At 37.7% G+C, this 20,756-nt stretch overlaps 1 protein-coding gene across 9 annotated transcripts in view; it reads right to left on the bottom strand.

Annotated features, from left to right (window-relative positions):
- The window catches only part of NBAS (NBAS subunit of NRZ tethering complex), a 339,915-nt gene that overhangs the window by 304,513 nt on the left and 14,646 nt on the right, over window positions 1-20,756 (bottom strand). For all 9 annotated transcript variants that reach the window (XR_004521674.2, XR_012325807.1, XM_033837994.2 and 6 more), the window contains 3 exons: window positions 10,957-11,090; window positions 8,925-9,058; window positions 7,130-7,228 (listed from right to left, as the gene is read on the bottom strand). Coding sequence is in view for 7 of the 9 variants with exons in the window: in XM_033837994.2 (XP_033693885.1) it covers window positions 7,130-7,228; window positions 8,925-9,058; window positions 10,957-11,090 (367 nt within the window). In the remaining 2 variants the exon portion in view is untranslated. The remainder of the gene's footprint in view (window positions 1-7,129; window positions 7,229-8,924; window positions 9,059-10,956; window positions 11,091-20,756) is intronic.

Raw genomic sequence — 20,756 nt, 5'->3', positions numbered from 1 at the left:
AAGGAATTATTGGAGATTCAAAGTTGAATAAGGCAGATATGGCTTGTAGAAATTTACAATAAAATTAGGATCAAAACCTCAAAAAAAAAAAACCTATTGAAAGCAGGATACAGTAGTCCCACTTATCCACAGTTTCGCCTCCTGCAATTTCAGTTACCCACAGTCAACTGCAGTCCAAAAATATTAAATGGAAAATTCCAGAAACGGTTCATAAGTTTTCAACTGCACGCCATTCTGAGTAGTGTAATGAAATCCTGCACCTTCCCGTGCCATCCTGCTCCACGCAGCCCAGGAGGTGAGTCCTCCCTTTGGCCGGTGTACCCCACACTTTAGGCACTTAACAGCCGTCCACGTTATCAGATACAGACTGCCGAGGTACTGTAATTCTTGTGTTCGCAAAAGCCTTATTTTACTTCATAACGGCCCCACAGCACAAGAACAGTGATGCTGGCAACTCAAATATTCTCTTACTGTGCCTAATTTATAAATAAAACTCTATCACAGGTTCACAGCATCAAGCAAAACAGTGAATTTCATAAAACCTTGAGTTTGTATATTACCAATTTATCCTAACTCCATTCTGGCTGATATATTTCACATTTACAAAATCCTTGTGGATGGTAAATATCACACCATCACATTACCAGAGTAACCAAAAATAAATAAAAATGTGATGAATATTTCAGCTTCTTTCCTTAAAAGAACAGATAATGGAAAATATAAACAACCTAGCAATATTTTGTCATACACAAGAGGGCATTTACACATATTCCTTGCTTTATAACAATTTTCATTCAGAAACTTTAATGCAGTCACCCATCTCCAAGTTGAGTGCTATCAAAAATTGTAAATGATTGCAGAACCAAGAAGAAGCCCTCCTCCTGTGGTTTCATAATGTACTTACCTTTCCAAAATTTTTGAGACCATTCCCCTAGAAATAACTTTTTTTTTTTTTTTTTTTTTTTTTTTGCGGTACGCAGGCCTCTCACTGCTGTGGCCTCTCCCGTTGCGGAGCACAGGCTCCGGACGCGCAGGCTCAGCAGCCATGGCTCACGGGCCCAGCCGCTCCACGGGATGTGGGATCTTCCCGGACCGGGGCACGAACCCGTGTCCGCTGCATCGGCAGGCGGACTCTCAACCACTGCGCCACCAGGGAAGCCCCAGAAATACCTTTATGTACTTACATCCTAGGCCAAAAACTGAAAGGCTTAAGAAGTAATAAGGTAATCTGACTTATGACAAGTTATTATCATGTAATAACTATTGAATGTATGATCATTTCAAACCTACGGTCCCAAGTGAACCCCACTTACGCTCCTGAAATAGTGCTAGGAAAAAAGAAGTCTAATACTGACCTTTGTAAAAAACCAAGACAACAGAATAGTCATCATGAAATAATCTAAACAAAGCAAAAAAACAGCCAAAGATTAAGACATAAAATGCACCTCTTTTAAAAAAGACAAGAAAAATAAAACAGAAAAATGTGGGGCAGAAGAATACAAAATATAAGAGAAGAAAAAGGGAAGAGAAAAATCAAAAGAAAGAAACATAGTAATTTTTCTTCTCCACTCAAGAAATTAGTCACTCATCCAAGGAGCCCACGGATGGAGAGGTACCAATTGACAAACAGAGCTCTTATACTAGATGTTATTGCTTAAATGTACATTGCATGTATTTTTTGCCTTTAATTATCTGAAATTTTAATTGGAAATATAAGACCTATTAATTAAAATTTAAAAATTAATAAAGTACGATATATACGTATACATAGTAATTCTATGTATGAAAATGAATAGGTCCTAGTTGCCTGTGGCCTGAAGTAGTATATAATCACCTATGAGTCACCCAGCCACTAGTATCTCCAAACTAAATCAACATTCCTCAAAGCATAGCTGATATGTTTCCTCATCTCAAAAATCCGAGTTCCTTAAAGAACAGAAAAGCCAATTAACACTCCCAATTACCTGCCTTTCACACACCCATTCTCCCACCACAACTATCACTTCTACTCCCCTCCTACACACACCCTACAGTGTCAGCCAAGCCGTACTACTTGAAATTTTCCAAATATAAACTGTGGCTTCCTGCCTCTTGTCACTGTTCACAATGTCACTTTGTCTGGAACACCCATCATGTCCAGATCATATCCATTCTGCAAAGTAAGTCCTAATGCCACCTGCCATACTCCCCTGATCCTTCAAGGAAATAATATCTCCTTTATCTGGATCCCCACATCACTATATGTGCACTCTTTTAAGGCCCTTACTTCTTTCCAGTTTGCAATCCTGTTATATATGTGTGTGTACGTGTACATATATACACACACACATATTTAAATAGAGAAAGAAATATATATATTTGACATTACATATATATATATATTTTTTAGATATACAGTTGACCCCTGAACAGCACAGTAACGGGTTAGGGGCACCAATCCCCACCCCTAGCAGTCAAAAATCTGTGTATAACTTTATAGTCAGGCCTCCCTATCCACGCATGCATGTAATACTCAACCAACCGGAGATCATGTATTCCTATAGCATGTATTTAGTGGGAAAAATCCATGTATAAGTGGACCTGCGCAGCTCAAACTCATGTCATTCAAGGGTCAACCACATATGCATATACATATATGTGTATATCATTTCTCATTCAAGAATATGAGACCTTGAAGTCAGGATTGTTCTCCATCTTTATATCTTCCACAAACCTAACATTGTGTTGGACACAGCAAGCCACAATAAATAAGACAGTAATGGAAAGGCCAAATAACAATAGAACAGACTTTCTACCTCATCAATCTTTACTAATACAGGCAGACAATTCCCCTAACAGAACACATATACTTTTTAAGGGACAATAGATTAATTTTTTTAATGTATATAAGTGCTGAGAAAGATATTAATAACTGCACTAAAACAGTAAAAATAAGTTGAACTAAACCAAGAAAAGGACTTAAAAGAGCAAACCTCGCTTGGGGTTTATATAATAAAACATGGTATCAAAGAAGATGTAAACATAAAGAAATAGGTCACCCTCAACAAAAATCAAACCAGCAACTGGAGTGTCATGGGTGCGATATATGGTGACACTGTGAGTATGCACTGTCTAGCCTTGGCAAAATTCACAACAGAGAACTAAGCAAGTCAAAGCAAAACACATTCCATCCCCTTTCTAGCAGCAGAATTTAGTGACGACACATTAGTGAAGCCATGCAAGGAAAATACAAGATCTGAAACATAAAAGCAAACATTAAAAGGCCATACTTTATATAAGAAGTTGACAAGAATAAAAAACAACACAGGGACTTCCCTGGTGGCGCAGTGGTTAAGAATCCACCTGCCATTGCAGGGGACACGGGTTCCAACCCTGTTCTGGGAAGATTCCACATGCCGAGGGGCAACTAAGCCCAGGCGCCACAACTACTGAGCCTGCGCTCTAGAGCCCGCGAGCCGCAACTACTGAGCCTGTGTGCCAGAACTACTGAAGCCCGCGTGCCTAGAGCCCGTGCTCCACAACAAGAGAAGCCACCGCAATGAGAAGCCCGCGAACCACAATGAAGAGTAGCCGCCGCTCGCCAAAACTAGAGAAAGCCCGCGCGCAGCAATAAAAACTTAACGTGGCCAAAAATAAATTAATTTTTTTTAAAAAAACACAATTTTTGGGCTTCCCTGGTGGCGCAGTGGTTGAGAGCCCGCCTGCCGATGCAGGGCACCCGAGTTCGTGCCCCGGTCCGGGAGGATCCCACATGCCGCGAAGCAGCTGGGCCTGTGAGCCATGGTCGCTGAGCCTGCGCGTCCGGAGCCTGTGCTCCGCAACGGGAGAGGCCACAACAGTGAGAGGCCCGCGTACCGCAAAAAAAAAAAAACAAACACAATTTTCTTTTTCTTATAATGTTTATTTTATCAGCAAAAGAAATATTTGATTTACGAAAACAATTATTTGCAGCTTATACAATTACATTCAATTTTATAAAACGTGAAGAACTCTACTCTGAATGTGATCACTCAGCTTCATCTAAAGTAAAACAAAGTTGTATTAGCATTTCAGATTTATTGTATTTAGAAAATTCTTTCTTAATTTTTAAATTTTTTAATTGGCTAGACTTTTGAAACTGATCTTCAAATTTCTTAAGGATATACCAACAGACTCTTCAAGACAGGATCTACACAAATCAAAAGGTAAAAATTAATAGTATTATATTTATTCAATCCTATCATTTCCTGAATATCCATTATGTATTTAATCCTCAAAACAACTAGTGGCTCACTGAATACTCATTTCAGTTCCTTTTTCTCACTTCCTAAGAAAGATTCTTAAAATAACTACATAGAACTTCTAGAAATGAGAAATATAAAAAATGAAAGTAAAAATACAATGAAACTAAAAATACAATGACTAGTTTTAAAAAGAGATAAGGCACAGAATAGTAAATATAAGATATATCAGAAAAAATTAACCAGAATACATGATTTTTTTCTAAACAAGATCATATGTATCAATTCATTATATTTATAATAGGTATCAATAGTGCTTCAAACTACTTTCTTCCTTAAGTAAATAGCTATACAGAAAAAATTAAAATAATCTTTTATTTCTCTTTTTCAACAACAACAAAGGGGAAAAAAAGAGAATGAGAAAATTAAAGGTGAGTCCAGGATACTCAACATCTAGATAATAGACATTCTGGAGAGAAGAGAGGAAATAGAGGGGAAGAAATAATCAAAGAAATAATTCAGTGAATTTTCCCAAAGGTGAGTATCCAAATTGAATGGCCAATACCATGGATATTTGAAAAAAAAAACAAATAAACCTACTCCAAGACATAACACAGTCAAATTTCAGAACACTGGGGGAAAATATAAAATAAAATCTCAGCTTTCAGACAGAAGGGGGACCAAAAAAATAGACAAAAAAAAATGGATTTTACACTAGAGTAACATTAAAATTCTCAAGAGCATCTTTAGACATACAAGCCCTCAAAAAATATACTTCCCATGAATTCTTTCTTAGGAGGTTACAGAAGGTTGTGATTCACCAAAATAGCCAAAGGAATCAACTAAAATAAGCTAAGCACTATTTACAACAGCCAGGACATGGAAGCACCTAAATGTCCATCGACAGGGGAATGTTTAAAAAAGATATGGTACAAATATACAATGGAATATTACCCAGCCATAAAAAAGAATGAAATAATGTCATTTGCAGCAACATGGATGGACCTAGAGATTGTCATACTGTGAAGTAAGTCAGACAGAGAAAGACAAATATCATATGATATCATTTATATGTGGAACCTAAAAAAATGGTACAAATGAAAATATTTACAAAACAGAAATAGAGTCGCAGATATAAAAAACAAACATGGTTACCAGGGAGAAAGAGGGTGGGGAGGGATAAATTAGTAGATTGGGATTGACATATACACACTACAATAAAATAGATAACTAATAAGGGCCTACTGTATAGCACAGGGAACTCTACTCAGTACTCTGTAATGACCTATATGGGAAAAGAATCTAAAAAATAGTGGATATATGTATATGCATAACTGATTCATTTTGCTGTACAGTAGACTCTAACATGACATTTTAAATCAACTATACTCCAATAAAAATTTTTGAAAAATAAAATGAGCTAAAAGTGGTTACCTTCGGAAAGCAAGAAATTGGGTGGAGGAGTCAGTTTTTCAAACTATTTAATACTTGGAACTATGTGCAGATATAATTCATAAAAGGTAAATTATAAGGAAAAAAAAGTCACATGTTGGGAGAAGATACTCATCATGCATATAATCAACCCAGAATTAATATCCAGATTATAGAAGAATGTCAAGATCAAACACCCAATAAAAAAATAAGAAATGATATAAAAAAGCATTCTACAGATAAGAAATATGAATGGCCAATCACATGAAAAGTTTCTCAATCTCATCAGTTATCAGGGAAACTCAAAACTACAATGAGATACTCTTTTACACCTACTAGATCAGCAAATATTGAGAGGTAATTCTCTCAATATTTCAAACTTTTTCATTATTATTATATTTGTTAATGGTGATCTGTGATCAGTGATCTCTGATGTTACTGTTGTAATTGTTTTTTGTTTTGTATTTTTTCATTAAGCTATTTACATTTTTTTTAGACAGAATACTACTGCACACTTAACAGACTACAGTATAGTGTAAACATACTTTTATAGGCACTAGGAAATCAAAAAAATTCGTGTGACTTGCTGTATTGCAACATCCCCTTTATTGCAGGGGTCTGGAACTGAATCCACAGTTGTGCCTGTAGTGGCAGGAATCGACTATGCAGCAATCAATGCAGCCCTAACTTGCAGAGAAGGAAAGGAGAAGGGAAGAACATCTATTGAGGCCCTGCTATGCAAGGGCATTTCACATGCACTATTTTTTAACTCTCTCAACAATGCTATGTATTAGCCTCATTTTACAGATAAGAAAAATAAGATTTAGAGAACTAAGAGAGAAGATATTCCTCAATGGATATTCCCAGTGCCCGATCGGACTCAAGAGAAGCTCAGTCTGCCAAACAGATGAGCATGAATGTTAAGAAGATGACTGCAACAGGGACTTCCTTGGTGGCGCAGTGGTTAACAATCCGCCTGCGAATGCAGGGCACACGGGTTCGATCGCTGGTCTGGGAAGATCCCATATGCCCCGGAGCAACAGAGCCCGTGCACCACAACTACTGAGCCTATGCTCTAGAGCCTGCGAGCCACAACTACTGAGCCCATGTTCCGCAACTACTGAGCCCTCGTGCTGCAACTACTGAAGCCCGTGTGCCTAGAGCCCGTGTTCCACAACAAGAGAAGCCACCACAATGAGAAGCCTGCGCACCACAACGATGAGTAGCCCCCGCTCACCGCAACTAGAGAAAGCCTGCGTGCAGCAACCAAGACCCAACGCAGCCAAAAATAATAAATTAAAAAAAAAAAGAAGATGACTGCAACAATATTACGGACGTTAGGATAACTATACACAAGGGGAGGAAATAAAGAAACCAAAATAAAAATCAGAACGGACAACTTCTTCTCTCTGAAACTGTGCCAAGACTTCTACATCCACCTAATACTCCACCAAATACGAGAGCAAACAGTTGCTTACCTGTGCCCAGGATGGTAAATAGCTGTGTTGATTCCATGAGGATAATGACTACTGAAGCTGAAACAGTGACTCTCTTGATAGCTCTGATTTGTTCCAACACTACATTCAAGAAGGTAAATAAGAAATAAATACCATTAAACCACAGTGAGATACCACTATATACCCATTAAAATGTTTAAAATTAAAAAGATAGACACCACCAAATACTGCTGAGGATATAAAACTACCAGAGCTCTGATAAATTATTAGTAGGAATATGAATGATATGACCACTTTGAAAAAGCTCTGGCAATTTCTTATAAAACCAAACTATCCACCCTATGACTCAGCAATTCCACTCAAAGATACTGACCCAATAGAAATGAAAGCATATATCCATAAAGACTTGTACAGGGACTTCCCTGGTGGTCCAGCGGTTAAGACTCTGTGCTCCCAATGCAGGGGGCCCGGGGTTCGATCCCTGGTCAGGGAACTAGATCCTGCATGCCTCAAAGAAGATCCCACATGTGGCAATGAAGAGCCCACGTGTTGCAACTAAGACCCGGCATAGCCAAATAAATAAATAAATATTTAAAAAAAAAAAAAAGACTTGTACGAGATTAGTCATAGCAGCCTTATTCACGAAACCAGAAACTTAGAGGTCCATCAATAGAAGAATGGATAAACAAATCATGAGTGTTATGGACTGAAGGTTTGTGACCCCCATAGATTGAATGTCTGTATACCCCAAAACTCATATAAGACCCTAATGCCAATGTGATGGTACTTGGAGGAGGAGTCTTTGGGATCTATTAGGTAGGGCAAAAGAAAGGAACCCTCATGAATGGGATTAGTGTCCTTATAAGAAGAGGCTGGAGAGCTAACTAGCTCTCTTTCCACCATGTGTGGATTCAAGGAGAAGTCGGCAGTCTGCAACCCAGAAGAGGGCTCTCACCAGAACCTGACCATGCTGGCACCCTGATCTCAGACTTCCAGCTTCCAGAACTGTCACAAATAAATTTCTGTTGTTGATAAGCCACCCAGTTTATGGTATTCTGTCACAGCAACCCAAACTCAGACAAATGAGATACTCATACAATGAAATACTCATCAGCCATAAAAAGAATAAATTACAGATACATGTAAAAATAAGGATGAATCTCAAGATAAGCTGAAGGAAAGAAGACTTAGACAAAAGAGTACATACTCTCTGAGGCCGTTAATGTAAATCACTAGAACAGGCAAAACTAATCTATGATGGAAAAAAATTATAAACAGCAGTTGCTCTGAGGGTGGGTGTGGACAAAGATTTACTGGGAAGAGGCATGAGGGAACTTAATAGCATGATGGTAATGTTCTGTATCTTGACAGGGGTTTGACTTGCACAAGCGTACGCATTCGTCATAACTCACGGGCTGGTACACTTAAGATCTGTGCATTTCACTGTATGTAAATTTTATTTCAAATGAAAGAAAACTATAAGCAAATATTGAACTTGAATTAATGAACTTTAATTAATGATATGCATGCTAAAGTATATATGTACTGACTCTGAAATATATTAAAAAATAGAACTGAATAATGGCCAGATAGAAAGATGGGTCAAAATATGACACAGCAAGTATAGTAAAATGCTAAACAGAATTTAAGTGGAGGTATATGAGAGTTCACTATAAAAGTCTTTCAACCTTCCTTTTATATTTGTAATTTTTCATAATAAAATGCTAAAAGGAAAAAAAAGCACCAAAATCTGACACTAAAGCAGAGAAATAAACATTATTTCAAACAGGGCATCCCAAATAAAGTGCATTTTTACCTTACAAGGTAGCTTCTAAGTTCTCCTCGGTAATTGATGACCAAGAGTTCTGCAGACCACTGTGCACTTGCTTTATACTCTAAAAATATCAACCCAGCAATGGCATAGCTCAGATCACCTGCTAAACTAGATGCCTGTAAAAGAGGAGGAAATTAAGTTACTAAAAAGATACTAGATAGAAGTTAACATATGTATAATTGAAGGATATTCAAGACACTAGCCCTGCCAGGTATCCTTTAAGTAAGATAGCCCAGAATTGATCCTATGTGAAGAATCATGTAAGCCTAAGTGCCTAGAACTAGACACCCAACTCTAGACCAGCCCTCCCCCAACCACAGGCTGGAACCACAGCAGCCTCTTTGGGTGAGATGTTCACCTAGTAGGTGAATTTCTGTTCAGACTATACTTCCATTGCAAAAAAAGAAGAAGAAGAAAAAAAAACTAATGCTATCATTCTGCCTCAAAGAATTCTACCATATAGAATTCAGACATAAGCTCTCAAATGTTAATTTCCACTGCCAGTAGTAACCAATGCTAAAAAAAAAAAAAGAAAGAAAGAGAAATGCCTCCAGTTACTTCCATTTGCCTAATCATCAATTTAAAGGGAAGGACACTTAAAACACTCACTCAATGCCAGCCTTTTTCTATCAACTAAATATCAGGCTATATTTGCTGAGGATCTGGAGGGCAGGTGCACCTTAGCACACACAGTGAAGCACATAATGAAGTTTCCTACCCTGAATGGCTCCTCATTGTCTAGAACCGCTCAATAAAACAGGGCAGCCACATGTAGCTGCTGAACACTTGATACATGGCTAGTCCAAATTGAGATATGCTATAAATGTAAAAATACACGCCAAATTTCAAGGACTTAGTACCAAAGAAAGAACGTGAAATATTTCATCAATCATTTTTACACTGTCATTTCAGCATGTAATCATTTTAGATATGTTGTAATAAATAAAATATATCAAATAAATTTCACCTGCTGAACTTAATGTTACTAAAAAATTTTAAATTACACACGTGATCACATATATAGCTCACACTACATTTCTATTAGACAATGCTAGTCTAGAAAATAGTAACTCAACCTACTTAGTTTGGTTCCCCAGAACTTCTATACCAGGAGCCCAATGTACTCTTTCAAGTTTTTCCACACATTTCTGAACAAAAATCATTCTCTATATCCTTGGTTCTCACTCCTAGCTTCTCATTAGAATCAGCTGAAAGACTTCAAACATTAAAGTCCAGGGCTCACTCAGATCAATTAAGTCAGACTCTCTGTGGGGGGAGCCTGGACAACCCAGCAATTTGTTTAGTTTTTCTTTTTCTTTTCTTTATAAAGCTTTGCAGGTGATTCTAAGATGCAGCCAGAGTTAGAACCACTGTTCTACCTGCCCCTTTATTTTGTTCACTTGAGGAAGGAGGATACAAAGTAAAGAGCCCCGAATTCCTAAAAGAGACACTAATTAACTGGATTACCACGGGAAAAGTCATTTTACTTCCTCACAATTTATGCTCTCTAAACTGTAAAATGAGGGTAATAAGTACCCAATCTACTCAAAGGGTGTTGTGAATATTAAACAGGAATGTATATCAAAGTCATTAATAAAGTACAAAGCACTACACAAATATAAGTTATTACCACCATTAATTTTTTTCTCCACTCTCCATTTCAGTTTCTATCCCTTTAGGGTAACAAATTCTAACTCCTCCCAGGCTGGTTCTGTTGCAAAGGCCCACTGACTTCTTTCCTACGCTGGAACTTTACAACAGCTTTCTGCACCTCTATTTAGTATTTACTTACTACCATCTTACAATAATGGTAGATTGTGTCTGGTTAGTGCATTACAAAATGCAAAGAATAAATACTTAACGTACAGATCTCTAACCAGATCTAAGCATCTTAAGTTCACAGCTTATTATTCTGATTTACATTTATAGTTCCTCTCATCACATTCATTCATTCAAGCACCTATACATGAAAGGTAGTCAAAAAAAATGTTTTCAGTTTAAGGTATGTACATACCGGGATTATAACAAAGAGTTCACTTCCCATGAGATCAAACACTCTCACAGTTCCCGTGCTTTCGGCATAGGCCAGCAGGGTGCAATCGTAACTCCATGCCACACATCTCCACTGGGGTTTTGGGTCTTTTGGAACTAGAATGAAAAGAAAAGAAGTGCTTTTAACATTATTAAGATAGTTAATACCTATAGTTCCTGCAGCTAAAGAGAGTATTCAAGTATGACATCATTTCCTAAGGGTCTCTAAAACTCCTGTTCAGTAGAAAAGAACAGCTCCCAGAAAGCCACTTCAAGTAAGAGTGGAAAATGTAAACCGTGACAAGCCTTGCCCCACTTACTTAAGAAGCAAAGTCTACTGACACCAGTGGTCTGCTGAATGCTGAGCAAGCCCTCATCTGGTAAAGGCTCAGGAACGATATACCTCAAAATACTTATGAAATTACGAGAGATCAAAAGCATAAAGATTAAGCAGAAAACTATTCCAATTCAGTGAGTAAAGTTCCTCCAAAAGCAAAAAAGAAAAAACAAAACTCAAAATGTCAACTGAGATCTTTTAGATATGTATTTCAAATATAGATGGTAAAGAAAAACAAAGTGGGATTATACTGACACAGAATTAGAAAGAGAAAAGAATACATATGTATATTAGGCAACTGAATCAGGAACTGTTCTCAATCAATTACAAAATTATAAGATTTTGAGAATCAACACCTTAATAATCCAACACCGGTATTTTCTTCTGTTCTGAATTTTTCAGTACAACAAGAGAAAGGCTACCAGCTGCAAAAGAGAAAGGGGCTGTGAAACTCTAAACTGTTTTAGGCTTGTCTGAGGTTTCTGATGTTTCCTTTGCTCCTGTTTCCCCTTATTAGAATCCCAGAACTGAAGAGCCAGGTAGGACCAGTGCCTTCCCTTTACCAGCAAAAATTCCAAATGATTAGGAGCCTCAAGGTGACAGCAGGAGTCACGATCAGAACAAACCCAGAACGTAAGCATGCTGCCTTCCCGTGCAGTGTGCACTTCATTACAACACACGGCCCCTCAGTCAGAGCCTGGATTTAGCCTGAGGATTACTGACTCAGAAATGTTTCTGAAATTTATTGCCTTCTCTCTATTCCTCTGCTAATGTCGCAATTCAGGCTTTCATCATCTCTGGCTTAGACTCTCATGACAGCCTCCTAATGGGTCTTCCCACTTTCAGGCTCTTCCCCTCTAATCCTTCCTCAATAGTACCCGAAGTTATCTTTGTAAAAGAGAAAGATGAAGAAATCACATCTTTCCCCTGCTTTAAAATCCCTGATGTTTATCCATTTCCAAAAAAATCAAGTCCAAACTCCTCCACATGCATAAAAGGCCCTTCACCAATGGTCCCATCAGAGCTTTCCAATTCACCTCCCCGCCCTTCCTCCGTCATACACCTAATGACCCACCAATAACACACCACCTGGCAAATAAACCATGCATACTCCAGTCTGTGTCTTTCATGCACATTGTTGCTTCTCCCTAGAATGTTCATCTCCAGTGCTACTCTGAGGGTACTTGCTTGTTAAACCATCTGTGGTAACAAACTGTCACCTCTTCCTTCTTTGACACTCTTCAGAACTGACTGCCCTCTTCTGTGTGCCCCCAAGTATACTGTACAGAAGTCTCTCATAGTACTTATCACATCAGACGATGGTGTTTACATGATTATTTCCCCCACAAGTCTCTATGACAATATCTTACTCAACACTGCCATCCCAGGACCTGGAACAGAAAGTGATTAACGTTTCACTAATGAGCAAAGCCCCAGCCTCTCAGAAAAATCTATAGTAACGGGGTAAAGTAATGCTAAGGGTTTACCGTTCCTCAGGGGCTAACAATTAAACGTGAATTATATAACTGAAGTCTTCTCTCCACCTAACAGAGGTACGGTAGAATTTAAACCCCCCTCACCTCTGCAATATATGTACAATACGTTCTGTATATGGGAAAAGTATACCAGATGTCAACGAGTTTCTTCATTCTGACTATTTCTCAAAGGTAAAAAGCATGCCAAAAAAAGCCAAGAGAGGCCCCCGAACACAGGAGGGTCTAGGGAATTTTATTAAAGCCTAACGAAATACTGCATACACTTTGGAAAAGCAATTTTTTAAAGGTGAGAATAAAATGAAGGAAAAGATCAGTTCTCTGTCCTCAGCTTTAAAAAACAATGAAACTTGGAAGTAAACTTAAGCACAAAATGATAAACAACAGAATACTTCAAGACCCACAAATACACAGATGCTACACAAACACCAGCAAGAGGACAATTTAATGCCCTGAAAAATATTCATGTTCTAAAGAAACACAGCAACATGTTTCCACTGTCTCTGTTTTACCTGCGATAACATCTTTCCTCTTCATTTTGACAGGAGGATAAATAGATTTATGTACTACCTTCCGTATCTGTCTGAAGTAAGTTCCACCTGAAAGGACTTTGTTTTTACTATTACTTCCAGTTATAACCAGCAGCTCCAGAAAACTCGGCATGTGTTTTGACCCAGATAAAGGTATGTTTTCATTACAAGAGAAGATTTCCCATAACAATGTGAAAGTAAAGACATTATCATCAGATTTTTCCAGCACCCTGTGTGGTTTTGGAGAGGAACGAACAGCACACATTTGTACAAAGCCAGTGTCAACGGAGTTTTCTGAAAAGTATTGAAACGGGCTGATGATCAAGTTAACCAGCAGTGTGACAGCTGCCACGTTGCTGGTGAAACCATTTACAGCCGCGCTCATCCTGCACTGGCTGCGGCCCCTTCAACCTGCCCCACTGCCGAGCTTACTTGCACCTCAGAGCTCCTGTCAGTGCTGTCTGCTCTGCCTGGAATACTCTTCCCCGAACCGGTCCCTGGCTCCTTTCCATCTTTCACGTCTCAATTTAAATCTTGCTTGCTTAGGCAGTGTGCTCCGACCACCCTGTCTAAGCAGCCTCGAGGCTCCGTTGTTCTTCTCCATTCCAATGATTTCAGGTCTTTCACAGCTCTTATCCCATATCAGTATATATCTGTCTACTTTTTATTGTCTGCCTTATGCATTAAACTATAAATTCCAAAATGTCAGGTGCTGTGTCCGTATTGTTCATAACTTCATCACCAGCATTTCGTGCTCGGCTGGGACACAACAGCACTCAAGGGCTAAAGGAGCACACTTCAATCCAGTGCTCACGTACCCAAACTAGAACTGGAAAAGGGAAAAAATTACAAAGAAGGAACACCGGGTTTTATTCTCAGTGCTGCCATAAAACAGCTGGGTGTGACCATGGGACGATCACCAAGGGTTCAATGAACACTCTCTCCCAACTTTGACTTTTACATCAAGAAACAGTGAGTAAGAGTAAACTAGTGGCGCTAAAAGCCATGCAGGGGCTTCCCTGGTGGCGCAGTGGTTGGGAGTCCGCCTGCCGATGCAGGCGACACGGGTTCGTGCCCCGGTCCGGGAAGATCCCACATGCCACGGAGCGGCTGGGCCCATGAGCCATGGCCGCTAAGCCTGCACGTCCGGAGCCTGTGCTCCGTAACGGGAGAGGCCACAACAGTGAGAGGCCCGCGTACCGCAAAAAAAAAAAAAAAAAAAAAGCCATGCAGAGGAGCTAAATATTTAAATGTTTGAAATTAAAGTGTTAGTAGAAGATATGAGAAAATTTTTACAATCCTAGAATAAGAAAGGTGAAAGCATACAAAACTTGGAAGCGATAAAGGAAAAAAAAGTGACAAATGCAGTTACCAAAAAAAAAAAAAAATGCTCCATGGAAGAAAAAGACACTATAACACATTTAAAAGACAAATGGATTGGGAAAAATATCTGCAACATATATGACAAAGGGTAACATTCATACTATATAGAAATAATAAGGAAATAGTCAAGTAGGAAAATAGTCAATAAGGAAAAGTCAGATAATCCAAGAGGAATATAGTCAAAAGGATATGATCTAACAATTCACAAAAAAAAAAAAAGCAACTTAACATATGCCCTACCATATAACTAAACATATGCAAATTGGAAATGAGATGCTTTTTTCCCTCTGCCTAACCTGATGAATATTTTAGAAATAGGTAACATATGGTGCTGACAGTGGAGAAAGGAAATAGCTTTATAATCATACCTTTTACATGGTTGCATAATAAGTATAACTTTCAGGAAGGAAATATGGCAGTAGCTACAGTTTGTATGCTACACCCATGGACAAACAGATGTCTTTTCCAGTGCTGTTAGAGGGGGAAAGGGGCAAAGAGGGGAAGAGAAAGAATAAAACAAGCCACCGTACACAATCTAAATTTCTACTAAGAGGGGAACAGATAAATAAAACGTGGTTCACATTCTCACAATGGAATGCTGTGGCTTCGTGTAAAAGGCTGGATTACACCTGTGCACACTGACTGGGAAAGCCATCATCAATACAGTAAGTGCGGGACAAGCTGAAGAACAAAATACATAAGATGATCTTGTTTTTTTACCTAAAAAAAGTCAATCCATCTATGTACAGGTTCATATAAGCAAAGAAGGCTTTATATTAAACCATTAATATAAGTTTCTATGAAGAATGCAAATTGAGAAGATAAAACGATCTTTTTGTTACCTCTGCATTGTTTGAATTTGTTCAAAGTATGTACTGCTTTTGTAATTAAAAGAAAAAAAAAACCCAGAGTAACTACTTTCAGACTAGGCTGCCCACCACAGCTTAAAAAAAGAGACTAAGTTAGGAAATTTTATTTGAATTTTAAATAATGTCCATAAATTTTGCAAATGTGCTGAAATCTATGAATCCACTGATCTTAGAGGCTCAATCAACCTAAAGCGGGAAAACTAGAAAAAAAATCAAGTCCCATGAGAACCAAATTTGTGAAGTCAATGAAAAAGAGAAAATCTTAGAAGCAGCTAGAAAAAAAAAGACACACTACCTACAGAAACAATAACAGCAATGACTGCTGCTTTCTCATCAAAACAATGCAATGATATCTTTAAACAGCTGAAAGAAAAAAAAGGTCAACCTGGAATTCTATATCCAGAGAAAATAGTTTACAAAAATGAAAGCAAAAATCAAAGATGGTTTCAGACCAACAATAAGAGAATTTATCAACAGACCTGCATTACAAGAAATATTAAATAATTTCTTCAAGTTGAAGGAAAACACTATCAATTGGAAAGGTTTACAGAAAGAAAAAGTTGAAAAGTAACTGAAATGGAAAATAGAAGGAAAAATAAAAGATTTACCCTTGTTTTTTAATTCCTTAAAAAGTTACTGGACAAAAATAATAATATAAATATATATTGTAGCAGTTTAGCATTTATAAAAAGTTTGACAACAGTACAAAGGAGTAGGAGGGATGTACACTGTGTAATAAAATAATTTTTAAATGCACATTGTAAACCCCAGAACAAATGCTAAAAGGAAACAGAGAAGAGATAGGACAAATAGAAAAATAAGAAGGTAAAACCTAACCAGTCCAATAATTGCATTAACTGTAAATGTTCTATTAATCTCCAAAATATACAAGCAGCTCATGCAGCTTAATATCAAAGAAACAAACAACCCAATCCAAAAATGGGCAGAAGACCTAAATAGACATTTCTCCAAAGAAGATACACAGACTGCCAGCAAACATATGAAAGGATGCTCAACATCACTAATCATTAGAGAAATGCAAATCAAAACTACAATGAGGTATCACCTCACACCGGTCAGAATGGCCATCATCAAAAAATCTACAAACAATAAATGCTGGAGAAGGTGTGGAGAAAAGGGAACCCGCTTGCACTGTTGGTGGGAATGTAAATTGATACAGCCACTATGGAGAACAGTATGGAGGTTCCTTAAAAAACTAAAAATAGAACTATCATACAACCCAGCAATCCCACTACTGGGCGTATACCCTGAGAAAACCATAATTCAGAAAGAGTCATGTACCACGATGTTCATTGCAGCTCTATTTACAATAGCCTAAGTGTCCATCGACAGATGAATGGATAAAGATGGGACACATATATACAGTGGAATGTTATTCAGCCATAAAAAGAAATGAAATTGAGTTATTTGTAGTGAGGTGGATGGACCTAGAGACTGCCATACAGAGTAAAGTAAGTCAGAAAGAGAAAAACAAATATCGTATGCTAACACATATATATGAAATTTTTAAAAAAAATGGTTCTGAAGAACCTAGGGGCAGGACAGGAATAAAGATGCAGGTGTAGAGAATGGACTTGAGGACACGGGGAGAGGGAAGGGTAAGCTGGGATGAAGTGAGAGAGTGGCATGGACATACATACACTACCAAATGTAAAATAGATAGCTAGTGGGAAGCAGGCGCATAGCACAGGGAGATCAGCTCGGTGCTTTGTGACCACCTAGAGGGGTGGGATAGGGAGGGTGGGAGGGAGATGCAAGAGGGAGGAGATATGGGGATATATGTATATGTATAGCTGAGTCACTTTGTTATAAAGCAGAAACTAACACACCATTGTAAAGCAATTATACTCCAATAAAGATGTTTAAAAAAATGTAAATGTTCTAAACATTACAATTAAATGACAGAAATTGTCACACTGAAAAAAAAGCATGACAAATTATATGCTTTCTATAAGAGATGTACATTTAATACAGATAAATGAAAAAGAAGAGAAAATATATGTCATGCAAATGCTAATCATAAAAAAGCTAGAGCGACTGTAATAATATTAGACAAAATAGAATCCAGGACAAAAAGTATTACTGGAGATAGAAAGGGACATTCCATCACAGTAAAGGAGCCATTTCATCAAGAAGACAAAATAATATGTGTAGGCACCTATAAACTAGAACCCCTAAATACATAAAGACTGATAGAACTAACGGGTAAAATAAAATACACAATTATATTTGGAAATGTCAACCCTCCTCTCTCAGGAAATGACAGAACAACTAGACAGAAAATCAGCATATATAAAAATTTGAACAGCTCTAACCCAACTCAATGTAATTAACATTTGTAAACCACGATACCTAAAAACTGCACCATATGCAAGAATCAAATTCTTTTGAAGACAGACCATATGCTGGGCCATAAATCAAGTCTCAATAAGTTTAAAAGGTTAAAATCATATTGAATATTTTCTCTGACCACAACAGAATTAGATAACAATAAGAAAACTGCTTATATTACAACAAGCTGAAATGCTTACAGAGGAAAAAAGGTTTAGTCAGTGATATAAATTTCCATATTCCATCTAGACAAATATAAGCAAATTAAATCTAGTAGGCAGAAGAAAGGAAATAATATAGATAAAAGCAAAAATCAAAAGAAAACAACAGAAAAAGAAATCAAAACCTATTTTTATTGAATATTAATAAACTGATAAAACTCTGGCCTGACTGATCAAGAGAAAAGAAAGGGAACACAAATTACCAATATCAAGAACAAAAGAGGGACATCACTACAGGTCTGACAGACAATAAAAGGATAATAAGGAAGTACTACAAGCAACTTTAAGCCAATATATGCTAAAATTTAGGGGAAAATTCCATTAAAAAAACTGGAACCGAAAGAAGATGAAATTGAAATTTTAAAAAGCTTTATATCTATTATAAAATTTTAATTAGGAATTAAAAACCTACTCACAAAACTCCAAGTTTCACTGGTGAATTCTATCAATTAAGAAATAACTCCAATTTTACAGAAACTCTTGCATAAAACAAAAAAAGAAGGAACACTGGTCAACTCATTATTTTGAGACCAGCACTACTCTAATACCAAACCAGAAAAACATTACCCAAAAAAAAAAAAATCTATAAACCAATAGCTCCATGAACATAGATGTAATAATCTGCTACCTATGTTATACACAATTATCTGCACAAAGGCCTAATGATGGTTCTACCTTGCCTGTGAAATCAAGTATAACACTGAGGTACTTACTCCTCAGAGACCAAATTTATAGGCACTTTCCAGATAATGTGGATGATTGGGAGACCTACATCTTAACACTCAGGAAGTTATCCAGTAAAAAAAGATCAAAAAAGATACTTCGGAAAGTTCTTCTTTAACTTCAACCTGAAAGACTTAACAATCTATCTTTAAGTGAAGAAAGCAGATTATAAAACATTTTACTTTCACAGAGCATATCTATAGTAACAAGCACTTCCAGAAAAATGTCTGAAAGAACAGATCATGGAATGTTAATAGTACTTATCTCTGGATAGTATGCTTATTTTTATTTTCTACTTTTGCTCATTCTTAGTTTCTAAAATTTTTACTGAGAACGTGCATTATTTTTTCAACAGGAAAAAAATTTATTAAAAGTTATGAAAAGACATAGGGCTTCCCTGGTGGCGCAGTGGTTGAGAGTCCGCCTGCCGATGCAGGGGACACGGGTTCATGCCCCGGTCCGGGAAGATCCCACATGCCGCGGAGCGGCTGGGCCCGTGAGCCATGGCCGCTGAGCTTGCGCGTCCGGAGCCTGTGCTCCGCAACGGGAGGTCACAACAGTAAGAGGCCCGCGTACCGCAAAAAAAAAAAAAAAAAAAAAAAAAAAAAAAAAATTATGAAAAGAAATAGTTACCATATAACCTGAGGTTCCTGAATCACAGTTCAAGAATGAAATGTTTCATTTCAAAATCTGGGTGCTTCAAACAGTCTGTGCTTCCCAACCTTTTTCATGTCAAGACACACGTAGAATATCACGTTTGTACGGCACCTATAGGTAAATTGATGAGGTTGCTGGAAACTGGAGGCAACCAGTCTGAGCTCATGCTGTCAGAGGGCCACCGGGCCACTGGAGGGCTGACAGGACCTCAGCCCACCTACACTAGGCAAGCTGCTGCTCAGCATTGGGAAGCTCTGGTTTATGGTATCTCAAAATCAGAAATACGAGAAAAATCTCCTAATTAACATAGTACAGCTCTGAAAATGTCTAATTCCATGTGCTATTTTTAGGTCACTATTCAGGATAGAAAGAGAAGACTGAATTACTATTTATGGCCTGGCAAACATAGCCAACAAGTTGCAATCCACATTTAAATATCCTCAAACAGCATATACTTTATAAAACAATAACTGAAAAATACCAAAGTGGAACCAAACAGCTCCTATTTCAGTTTGCAGACTACGATATGTAGTTTCAGAAACGCATTAACAACCATCCGGCTCCTCCTCTCCAGGCATACACAGGAAATATCATTTGGCATATGAGTTATTCCCATAAAGATGAGTTAGATAATAAGCAAATGATCACTACCTCACATTACATGAAATGGAAAGAAGCCGTTAATGCACATTAAAGTCATAAATCCACACATTCAGAAGCCAACAAAATAAAACTTTAGTTCTCAAAGCATTATTACCTCACTCATGCTGCCACATTAACTGTACACAGTAAAAGCTCTAACAAATATCACAATCTGTGTAAAATACAGAAGGGTTAATCTTCCCAATTTCATGTTAACTTACAGATTTCTCAGCTTACTTACTGATTCAGAGTAGGGTCTAATGTCAAAGCTCAAAGGTGCTGTCTGTCTGAATCACTCCACCATTCTGAGCACCACTTCTCAGAAGCCCACTGCAGGCTCCCCAAGCCCTCACCCAACAAAAGGGACGCACTGGGAGAAAAGGCAATTGAATACCCCCAAGTTATTCTTCTCGGAACTTCTTGATCCTTATACGTTATTTAAGCCAAGCCTGGTCCACTTCAATAAGTGCTGGTGAAAAAACTATAGGAAGCAAATTCAGAAAATGCTAAAGCCCCAAGGTTTAGAAATTCACAAAAATTACTCCCCTTCAATTTACTTTCAAAAAGATACTGAGC

The sequence above is a fragment of the Tursiops truncatus genome, chromosome 14 (genome assembly GCF_011762595.2).
Source record: "Tursiops truncatus isolate mTurTru1 chromosome 14, mTurTru1.mat.Y, whole genome shotgun sequence".
NCBI lineage: Eukaryota > Metazoa > Chordata > Mammalia > Artiodactyla > Delphinidae > Tursiops > Tursiops truncatus.
This window is presented reverse-complemented; position numbering and strand designations above follow the sequence as displayed.